Below are 12178 nucleotides of genomic sequence, written 5' to 3' on the forward strand. Positions count from 1 at the left end.
CTGATGTTAAAATTGTCACTGATAAAGTGACATGTTACCAGTCCCAAATTACCTTACGCTTGAGTGAATATCTGAGCTGAGAATTATGTCGAATTTGCTCCAACTGTTCCTCTCTCTTTCTCCTCTTTAACTCTTCCTCCTGGAAAGTAACAATTGAAACACAGTCTTACAAAGACTAATATCGCTATCCCTCCAAGGAGAAATGTAAAAACACAAAAAAAGTCAAGACTTGGAGTATAAACAGTATAAATTAGGTAGATAAGAAGATACATACTTACATACACATATTATAAACACATTTTAAAGTCCCTTCCCTTTAACACTAGAATCTCTGAAGCCTACGAAAAAACTTGTAATTCTGGGCCATCTTAAATTCCTTTGCACCTCTCCATCAGGGACTTTTGTTTTGTAAAAGAAATTGGATTAAGGTACAATGCTGACACTACCGCTTAAGTAGTGCAGTGATAAGAACTGCTGACACATTATCAAGAGGTTGTCAGTTCGATTCTGTGTGCTTCCTAGAATTACCATTTTCAGTAGTGAGCTGCTCTTATTGTTACTATTATAGAATAAAAACATACATTTGAGTTGAGTCTGTAACAGCCAGTGTAAATTTATGGTACTTGTAAAGGTTAGCCTTTTTTTAATTCAGTTTTATTCTCTCAGTCACGTTCACATTCCCCCTGATCCGGCACTGCTGTTTTCAAATAAAGAAGTGCTATAACAGTGGTGAACTCGGATGAGGAGGAGGGTTCTACATTGGAGAAAGAGAACAGAAGCCAGTCCCGCAAGAAACACCCACTCACACATAAGAACAATACAGTTGCACCAGGCGTAAAGGCAAAAGAAGGCACTGTTTGGATGCAGCAAGAGATCAGGGGTCATCCTGCCAGTGAATCTGACACACACACACGTCCTTCAATGAAACAGCAGGGCATGCCGAGCTTGCCAAGGTATCATGCAAAGTTCTGTTTGTGATGTTTTGTGATGGTATTTATATGAAAAACATTTTACTTATATAAAAGCCATATTGAATGTCATTTACCTTGATTTATTTACTTATCTTCCTACAGCATAAAGTCACAAGTAGACTGCAGAGCTTCCTGTGTTTGGTCAACACGGGCATGCTGACGAAGCACGGCTTACAGGTTGCAAGACAGATATATAAAAGGTACAGATGATCCTTTACAGAATTTCAATCTGTTCATAAGTGACAGCAGTTAAATATATTTCTGACTGAGCCCAACAGGCAGGCACAGAACTCGTCCAGCGTCACACACATTGAAACAGAGTGCATTTGTGGTCTAATGTTAATTAAAACGAGCTCCTGGCTTTATCTGCACTTATTATATATAACAATGCACAACATTTTTTTTTATATAAAAGTCTTACTTCCTGAAAAGTTTTTGCCGATTGTGACAGGTACCTACTGGGTATGCAAATGTAGTTTTGGTTTTATTGCATCACGTAGGAACTCTGAGAAATAGACATTTATATGTTTACTGACAATAACGTATTTAGTCACATTTATGTTTTACATAAGCTATTAAATTCAACAGAATTAAAAGTGTTTTGCTCCCGATTTTCTTTTGTATTCAATGTCTGATGCATCACATTGCAGTGTCCAACAGTAGTCAGCAAGCATTGATGGATTCCAGTTGCCCTGGTATCGTTTCTCCATCGTAGCAATGTCCTGGTGAAACCTTTCACCGTGTTTGGCACTGACAGCACAGAGATTTGCGGGGAAGAAGTCCAAGTGTGAGTGAAGGAAATTAATCTTGAGTGACATGTTGCACTACATTGTCTTGTATGCTTTGAGAAGTTTGTCTACCAGCTGAATGTAGTTTGGGGCTCTGTACTTGCCCAGAAAATTGTCAACGTCTTTGAAGGCTTCCAGGCAATTTTTTCCAGCCCAACTAACAGATCTTCAAGCCGCTTGTCACTCATAACATGTCGGATCTGGGGGGCCAACAAAAATGCCCTCTTTGATCTTGGCTCAGTTATTCTTGGGAACATCTGTCTTAAATAACAAAAACCTTTGCCTTCCTTGTTCAGTGCTTTCACGAAATTCTTCATGAGTCCCAGTTTTATGTGAAGAGGAGGCAAAAATATCTTTGTCGGGTGGACAAGAGATTCATGTGCCACATTTTTCTGTCCTGGTACTAACTTTTTACGGAGTGGCCAGTTCTGTCGAGAATAGTGCGACTCTTTGGCACGGCTGTCCCATTCACAGATGAAACAACAGTACTTTGTGTAGCCAAGCTGCAGTCCTAGTAACAGAGCAACGACTTTAAGATCTCCACAGACATTCCAGTTGCACCTGCTATACTGGAAGTGCTTCAGCAACAGTTCCATATTCTCATACGTTTCTTTCATGTGTGCTGCATAGCCAACAGGTACTGATGGATAAACGTTACCACTGTGTAGCAGAACACCTTTCAGGCTTAACATTGACGAATCAATGAAGAGACGCCACTCTTCCGGGTTGTGATCACAACCCAAGGCCGAGAACAATCCTTCAATGTCACAACAGAAACAGAGACTGTCGACTTGTGCAAAAAATTTGGTTATACAGTATCAAGATGTCGGCCTCAAAACACAGAAATTTTCAAACCTGGTGACAGCAAACACCATTCCTGCAGTCTCGAACCCAGCAGCTCGACTTTTGCTTTTGACAGACCTAAGTCTCTGACCAAATCAATTCGGACTGTGTTATCAGATGTGGATTGCCTGATGAGTACAGTTCAAAATCCGGGTCAATGCATTGCAGTTTCTTCATCTGGTCTGTCTAAGGTCCAATCCTCTGGTGGTTTCGGAATTGGAAGACTGTCGTCATGTGGCACGGGTCTCATTGCTGAAGGCAGATTAGGATATTCAATTGACTTCTTGTTTTTGGCAGAGAAACCAGACACATTAGTCAAACAAGTAACAGTCCATCACATGGTCTTTCTGTTCTCGCCATATCAATGGAACAGTAAACAGCATCGTCTTTCGAGTGCCTCTGAGCCAGGCACTCAGACTGACAGCACATGTCGCACAGCAAATGTGAGGCGCCAATTCCTTGTCTTGATCACCAATTTTGCAGCCGAAATAGATAAGCTTTCTGCACAAAAGCAGTCATCCAACGTCTGAGGCGCAAGTGTATATTCGCCACAGATATAGCAGAATGTATCACAGCTGTTACGACATTAACGAGACATATCGCCCAACACCAAAACATCTATAGCATCAAGCTTACTTACTGTTATATTGCTACAGATACTTACTATACTGATACCATACATACACACTATCTATATTAAACCAAATGAGCAGGATCGGTGTATGCAAGCCACCTTTATACCATGCTGAGACAGCGTCAAGCTCGTTCAGACCTGCCCAGGCATGCCCAGGATGTCAACTTCCACAGAAGTTCTCTGAAATGGTATGTGATAGGTAAATTTTGATGTGATATTTGTGATCAGCACCCAAAAATCTATAAGAAACACCCAACAGTGTTCAAGAAGCAAAAACTTTGTTGTACAGTGTAATTATTCAAAAGCCTGACGTTGAAATATACTAATCAACAAAACATTTACTTTAAACACATTATGGACCTTTCTGGATATAGATCACAAGTGAAACAGTTTCAGCTTAAATGTCATGTGTTTGCATTTTACTGGCAACTTACTTATCACTTCACACAGTAGTAAGAAATTTTTTTTTTGAAAATAAGATCCCCAGAACACCTAAAGGAGGAAACAACGGTTTAAACTCAGGGCATCCTCCCTCCTAAGTCCATACCCCTGACAGATGTGATCTGGGGACTTATGCCCAAGGTAGGGAATCTTTTTCATTTTGTTAGGTACAGGGATAGCTTACTGAAGCTCTGAAACTCTGGTAGGCTAGATTTGTTTAAGCAGTTTTTCATTTGCTGGTGTAGTGTATTGCAGAAACTCAAGTTTATAAAATGGATTGCAGGATGGACTCATATTTAGTGCACTTTAAGTACCTGAAGGGTGTATTCCATAGTATCTTGCTTTAAGTTTTTTGAAATTAATCATCTTGCACTTTAAAATTTAACTGCTAATTAAGTAAGTCTTTGAATAACTGCTCAATAAACTGAATTATACAGCGCCAATCACCATAGGCTAGGCTTGAGCAAACCAAGAGACACAAGGAATGGGTGTGCACAGAGCTGGAATCTATATTACTAAACGACAGTTGTATATATGCACGGATGCAGGACGAATCGAAGCCACGCGCACTGCGACTCAGCACCCCACAGTCAAACCCAGCGGCTTCCCAGACTCAGTAGGTAGCGCCCAAACAACATAACACAACCTGTAAACTAAACATCAGGTCACAATACAACCGCTGCTCGAACACGCACACCACCGCATATAAAACCTTCACTTAGTAATGTTTACGAAGGTTGTATATATGCACGGATGCCAGACGCAACCCGTGCCAAAAGCGCACTCGCCCAGCGCCCAACAGTCAAACCCAGCGGCTTCCCAAAGTCAGTAAGTGGCGCCCAAACAACACAACACAACCAGTAAACTAAACTTGACGTAAAGCATGTACGCCAACAAATTGCCATGGTGACATATTTAAACATTGACATAGAATAACTAGACACATCGTGACTAACAGAATCGTACGTCAATGTCGCTGCCATATTGCGAGTGGCACTGCTATGGAGTAAAGTAATGAATAATGTGCTGCTTGGGACTGTACAAACCGCTGTACGCTCCAAACCAGATCCTGGGGGATTACATTTCATAGGTAAGGCTGAACAATTGCTTTGGTTATATTTGGCCGTTAGAAAATCCCGTTTTATAATCTTTACTTTAGCTAAGCCAGGCTAAGCTAGCAAAGCTATGCATTTATGTGCTCAAGTGAGCCTCCAAACAACATTTTGGCTAAACGTATTTAGTCACTATGTAGATTGTTGTTAGCTGTTAACATGTCTCAAACTTGATGTTTTTTCTCAAGGAGCACATTGAGGAAACACAGTTTGAAATTGACAACCATCATTTTATGCTTATGTCTTTAGTTGTGTCTGTCTTCCACAAACTAAGGCTGCACCATATTGCCAGACTGAATACTCTCAAAGTACAAGATCTGAGTGAGCGACAGGAGTGTAAGTCTGGAGGAGATCAGTGAGGTTGTGGAGAGCTTTAAATGTTAAGAGCTGTATTTAGTATTGTATTCTGCAGTTAACTGGGAGCCAGTGAAGTTGAGAGAGAATAGGTGTAATATGTTTAGTGGATTTACAACAGCAGGATATTATCCTGGCAGCAGAATTTTGAAGCAGTTCTAAGCAATTGATAAGTTTTTGTGGGATGCCAGATAGAATACCATTACAGTAATCTATACGTGACGTGACTCGGGCATTAAACAATACTTCAGTGTTGTGTTGCATAAGAACAGGACAAAATCTGGAAATGTTTCGAAGACAGAAGAAGGCAGTCCCCGAAATGTTACTTATATGGGAGGAATGGTTAATAATAATAATTAATAATTATTATTATTTAATAATTGCCATTACTAGTGTATAAATGGATATAAATAATTGCATTTAAACGATTCACCAAAATCTGTTGTATGTAAACGATACTGTTTTAAACATTATTGTTTTTTCATCACAAAACCCGTTGTCCACGTCTACCTGTATTAGTTTAAATAGCACTTTTGCCACTCGCAATAAGGCTGACGTATCTGCGTCTACTGGGAAACACAGTGAATGCGGCGTCTATCTATATGTGTATGTACAGTGCATCCGGAAAGTATTCACAGCGCCTCACTTTTTCCACATTTTGTTATGTTACAGCCTTATTCCAAAATGGATTAAATTCATTTTTTTCCTCAGAATTCTACACACAACACCCCATAATGACAACGTGAAAAAAAGTTTACTTGAGAAAGCATATGTACATAAGTATTCACAGCCTTTGCCATGAAGCTCAAAATTGGGCTCAGGTGCATCCTGTTTCCCATGATCATCCTTGAGATGTTTCTGCAGCTTAATTGGAGTCCACCTGTGGTAAATTCAGTTGATTGGACATGATTTGGAAAGGTACACACCTGTCTATATAAGGGCCCAGAGTTGACAGTTCATGTCAGAGCAAAAACCAAGCATGAAGTCAAAGGAATTGTCTGTAGACTTCCGAGACAGGATTGTCTCGAGGCACAAATCTGGGGAAGGTTACAGAAAAATTTCTGCTGCTTTGAAGGTCCCATCATCTGTAAGTGGAAGAAGTTCGACATCACCAGGACTCTTCCTAGAGCTGGCCGGCCATCTAAACTGAGCGAACGGGGGAAAAGGGCCTTAGTCAGGGAAGTGACCAAGAACCCGATGGTCACTCTGTCAGAGCTCCAGAGGTCCTCTGTGGAGAGAGGAGAACCTTCCAGAAGGACAACCATCTTTGCAGCAATCCACCAATCAGGCCTGTATGGTAGAGTGGCCAGACGGAAGCCACTCCTTAGTAAAAGGCACATGGCAGCCCACCTGGAGTTTGCCAAAAGGCACCTCAAGGACTCTCAGACCATGAGAAAGAAAATTCTCTGGTCTGATGAGACAAAGATTGAACTCTTTGGTGTGAATGCTAGGCGTCACGTTTGGAGGAAACCAGGCACCGCTCATCACCAGGTCAATACCATCTCTACAGTGAAGCATGGTGGTGGCAGCATCATGCTGTGGGGATGTTTTTCAGCAGCAAGGACTGGGAGACTAGTCAGGATAAAGGGAAAGAGGACTGCAGCAATGTACAGAAACATCCTGGATGAAAACCTGCTCCAGAGCGCTCTTGACCTCAGACTGGGGCAACGGTTCATCTTTCAGCAGGACAACGACCCTAAGCACACAGCCAAGATATCAAAGGAGTGGCTTCAGGACAACTCTGTGAATGTCCTTGAGTGGCCCAGCCACAGCCCAGACTTGAATCCGATTGAACATCTCTGGAGAGATCTTAAAATGGCTGTGCACCGACGCTTCCCGTCCAACCTGATGGAGCTTGAGAGGTGCTGCAAAGAGGAATGGGCGAACTTGGCCAAGGATAGGTGTGCCAAACTTGTGGCATCATATTCAAAAAGACTTGAGGCTGTAATTGCTGCCAAAGGTGCATCGACAAAGTATTGAGCAAAGGCTGTGAATACTTATGTACATGTGACTTCTCAGTTTTTTTATTTTTAATAAATTTGCAAAGACCTCAAGTAAACTTTTTTCATGTTGTCATTATGGGGTGTTGTGTGTAGAATTCTGAGGAAAAAAATGAATTTAATCCATTTTGGAATAAGGCTGTAACATAACAAAATGTGGAAAAAGTGATGCGCTGTGAATACTTTCTGGATGCACTATATTTAAACTTGAGGTAGTGGTGACTACTGACAGTGCCAGCAGTCAGCTACTCCACAGTGCCTGCGGTCAGGGGTTCAATTATGATTCCTAACAGCAAACGATTTCTAGCTAACAACACACCCATAGAAAAACAAAAACGAGACTGCATGGATAAAAACAATGAACGAAGGCGCCTACAACGCGCTTCTGAAACACTAGAACCAAACGAGTCATGGCTCCAAAAAGAAAACAGCTTTACTACAAATATATTTATTTCATTAAATGCAAACCTTCCCAGGACGCTCCCACCCTCCATGATCTTACATCCCTTCAAAGATTGGAGGGAACAGAAAGTACAGTAATCCCTCCTCCATCGCGGGGGTTGCGTTCCAGAGCCACCCGCGAAATAAGAAAATCCGCGAAGTAGAAACCATATGTTTATATGGTTATTTTTATATTGTCATGCTTGGGTCACAGATTTGCGCAGAAACACAGGAGGTTGTAGAGAGACAGGAACGTTATTCAAACACTGCAAACAAACATTTGTCTCTTTTTCAAAAGTTTAAACTGTGCTCCATGACAAGACAGAGATGACAGTTCTGTCTCACAATTAAAAGAATGCAAACATATCCTCCTCTTCAAAGGAGTGCGTGTCAGGAGCACAGAATGTCACATAGATAGAGAAAACAATCTCTAGCAAACAAATCAATAGGGCTGTTTGGCTTTTAAGTATGCGAAGCACCGCGGCACAAAGCTGTTGAAGGCGGCAGCTCACACCCCCTCCGTCAGGAGCAGGGAGAGAGGGAGAGAGAGAGAGAGAGAGAGAGAGAGTTTGTTTTTCAGTCAAAAATCAATACGTGCCCTTCGAGCTTTTAAGTATGCGAAGCACCGTGCAGCATGTCGTTTCAGGAAGCAGCTGCACAAAAGATAGCAACGTGAAGATAATCTTTCAGCATTTTTAGACGAGCGTCCGTATGGTCTAGGTGTGCGAACAGCCCCCCTGCTCAATCCCCCTACATCAGGATCAGAGAAAGTCAGCGCAAGACAGAGAGAAAAGTAAGCAATCTAGTTTCTCAGCCATCTGCCAATAGCGTCCCTTGTATGAAATCAACTGGGCAAACCAACTGAGGAAGCATGTACCAGAAATTAAAAGACCCATTGTCCGCAGAAATCCGCGAACCAGCAAAAAATCAGCGATATATATTTAAATATGCTTACATATAAAATCCGCGATGGAGTGAAGCCGCGAAAGGCGAAGCGCGATATAGCGAGGGATCACTGTAATTGCCATTCTTGCATTTGCGATTCTTTAGAGAATCGGGGGTTTACTGGTTTTAATATATTGGGTGACACCACTTGATATTGAAATGCTGTAATATAGCAGTATGCTGACATATAATTGCAAAGCATCTTAATCAATCCAAATACAGCCTTTTGAAAATGGCAACCATATATTCGGTTACAGCAACCAGAAATTCATGCCTGCTTGCAAAGCTTGTCAACCACTTTTAAAGTTAGTGTTCAGCATGCAAATACATACATTTTACAAGCTAAAAATTATATAAATTATTGGGAATGTAGATTCATCTCAGGCAGGCATCACCAAGCACTGTTGTTAACATTGAAGGTTGAAATCCAGATATGAATTGCTGTCTTTGTTATGTAGTCAACAACTGAAAAAGTCATACTTATGATTTCTTATATTGAGTAACTATACAGAAGCTTTTTCCTTATTTTGCAAAGATCCTGTCAACTGCCACTGGATGTATTACTGCATGTGTGTGTCTACATTGAAAGTGAATACGGAGCACAAACGTAGTGTAATACCTGGACAGGGCGCCAGTCCATCACAAGGCAAACAGAGAGAAATACACACACTAGGGACACATTATTGTCACCAATCTACCTAACCTGCTATGTGTTTGGACTGCAGGATGAAACCGGAGCATCCTGGGAGAACATGCAAACTAAATGCAGGGAACACCTGAAGCACAAACTCCAGTCTCTTTTACTATGAGACAGCACCACTGCCACTGTACCACTAAATAATAATAATTGCTGTCCTCAATATCTTTCATCCATTGATCTATTCATATTTTATTCAGCTGATGGCACAGTAATAATAGTAATAATCCATCCGTCTTCCTAACCTGCTTATCCAGGACAGGGTTGCCTGGCAGCTGGTGGAGCATACCCCAGCAAATACTGGAGCTAAGGCAGGAACAATTCCTTGACAGTGTGCCAGTAAATCACAGGGCGAGAACACACACACACACACACACAGAGAATAGGGCCACCTTAGCAATGTCATTTCATGCAAGTTTAGTCAGGCAGAACATAAACATATTATAGGCAGGGTTTCAGCACAGAGCTTTAATTCCTGCCTCAGAGCACAAGGTTCAATACAGGTTTACAAGATTCCCCACCCCCCCTCAAAACAAGTAATTACAGATTGACACTGGACTGATGCCAGCCATTGAGTTTTCACTCAAAAACGTTGTCCTCAGTTCTTTTATCACCATATCCTCAGCAATACTGACTCATAGATTAAAAATTTTTAAAATGTTTTTTTTGGTCCTACAACCTACTCTTTCACAAAGTCTGCCTTTTTCATTTTATTAGCATTTTTTTTATTTTGTGTTCAAAGGAAGTAGCAACAAAATTGCCAGTGGCTTGTTTCTTTCCAAAATCTGAGGCTTTTGTTAAAAACACAATCCAGTGTAATCAGTTCAGATTTACTATTATGTGTACAAAGTACATTTGAACTCATATGTACTCTTTTCACCACACCACACTGCCACTCAGCATGCATCAAGCTTCATATGCTATATAAAATAACACCACAGAATGTAACAGATGAAAAACAGGTGTCATTTAGGGAAAATCATCATATGATTTGAGTGAGCATCTGTCTTTTGTTAGAAGACATGGCAGAACATTAGCACTGAGGAAATAGAATTGCAGAATCAAAAGTAGGACAATAAGAAGAGTATAGCTTGGCATGTGTCATACTGCCATAACTCCACCCATGACTGCATTTACTAAACCGTCAGCATGGGGTCAGAACAGGGAGGTCATGTTTTACTATCATGCCAGAATTCTATGAGGAAGCAACAAAAGGGTATGATCGAAGTAGAGCATATGATATTATTTATCATGACTTTCAGAAAGCATTTGATAAAGTGCCACATGAGAGGATGGATCAAACTAAAAGAATTGGGAGTTCAGGGTGATGTTTGTAAATGGGTGCAAAATTGGCTCAGACACAGTAAGCAGAGAGTTATGATGCATGGAACCTTTTCAGAGCTGGCTGATTTTAAGAGTGGTTTTCCACAGGGACAAGTGCTAGAAATGCTGCTATTTTTAAAATATGTAAATGACTTGGACAGGAATACAAGTAACAAGCTGGTTAAGTTTACAGAAGATACCAAGACGAGTAAATTGGCAGATAACCTGGCATGTTGGCTTGGACAGATTTGTGGCAAATGATATCTAATGCTAGTAAATGTAAAGTATAACATGTAGGAAGTAGAAATGTTAGACTTGAATAAACAATAGGAGAGTCTGAAAATTGCAAGTACTGTACACCTTATGAGAAGTACTGAGGAGTCATAGTGGACTCCACACTATCACCTTACAAACAGTGTTCAAAAGCCATTAAGAAGGCTAACAGAATGTTAGGTTATACAGCACGATGTGTAGAGTACAAGTCCAAGAAGGTTATGCTCAAGCTTTATAATGCACTGGTAAGGGCTCATCTGGAATACTGTGTGCAGTTTTGGTCTCCAGGCAACAAAAAGGACATTGCAGGCCAGGTGAGGTAGGAGAGCATGAACTTGTACAGTGTGTTACTACACAATGAAACAATTCAGGATCCCGGTTGGCATGCCCACAGCTAGACACACGGTCCAGTCCCCCCACCCGGAAATGACCATCTATCTGCCACACCCAGGTGTTACATGGGTGTCCGCATGGCCTGGTCTAGCCGCTCAAGTCCTCAACAATGAGGATCTTGCAAGCCGGATCACCCTTGGGGAATCATGCCACATGGGCATAGTGCCGTAACTGACACTCCCTCACAATGCAGGTAATGTGCCTCATTTAGGACTCCAGGAACAACTGCCCATTTGACAAAAAGTCAAACCAGTGGTACCTAAGGATTCTCTGAAGAGACACAGTACCAAATGAGTCTAGTCATCTTCTCAGGTCACTGGATAGCATCCATGTATTACAACCATATAGCAAAACAGGAAGCACCAGGACTCTAAACAGTTGCTCTCCCAATCCGCCTACTGACTTCATAGGAAGAGTGACCCGAGACATACTGTAAATGTCGCTGCCAAGGTAAATAAACCTCTCGATGAGGTCAACACTGTCTCCTCAGACAAACACACTGCTGATGGCTGTGCCCAAGAGGTCATTAAAGGCCTGGATCTTGTTTTTTATCCAGGACACTCACTAGCCCAGACACTCGGACTTCTCACTCAGTCACCTGGGAGCCCCGATAAGACCCTCCATTGACTCTGCGAAGATCACAACATCATCAGCAAAGTCAAGATCAGTGAATTTCTCTTCACCAACAGATGCCCCACAGCCTCTGGACCCCACGACCCTGCCCAACATCAAGTCCATGGAAGCACTGAACAGAGTAACAGTAAAAACACACCCCTGACAAACCCCAGAATCAACTGGGAAAAATGCAGAGGTTCTGCCTCCACTCTGCACAGCACTCACAGTACCAGTATAAAAGGCCCGCCAAGATATCTAGCAACTTTAAGGGGATCCTGCAAAGTCACAGGATGTCCCACAGGGCAGCTCGATCAACTTTACGAAAATTGACAAAGGCTGCAAAGAAAC

At 41.7% G+C, this 12178-nt stretch overlaps 1 protein-coding gene across 2 annotated transcripts in view; it reads right to left on the reverse strand.

The window, feature by feature from the left end:
• ddx11 (DEAD/H (Asp-Glu-Ala-Asp/His) box helicase 11) overlaps positions 1 to 12178 on the reverse strand; it is a 123227-nt gene that overhangs the window by 97932 nt on the left and 13117 nt on the right. For both annotated transcript variants that reach the window (XM_028809293.2, XM_028809283.2), the window contains exon 4: positions 53 to 139. In XM_028809293.2, coding sequence (XP_028665126.1) covers positions 53 to 139 — 87 coding nt within the window. The remainder of the gene's footprint in view (positions 1 to 52; positions 140 to 12178) is intronic.

The sequence above is a fragment of the Erpetoichthys calabaricus genome, chromosome 1 (assembly GCF_900747795.2).
Source record: "Erpetoichthys calabaricus chromosome 1, fErpCal1.3, whole genome shotgun sequence".
In the NCBI taxonomy this organism is placed as follows: domain Eukaryota; kingdom Metazoa; phylum Chordata; class Cladistia; order Polypteriformes; family Polypteridae; genus Erpetoichthys; species Erpetoichthys calabaricus.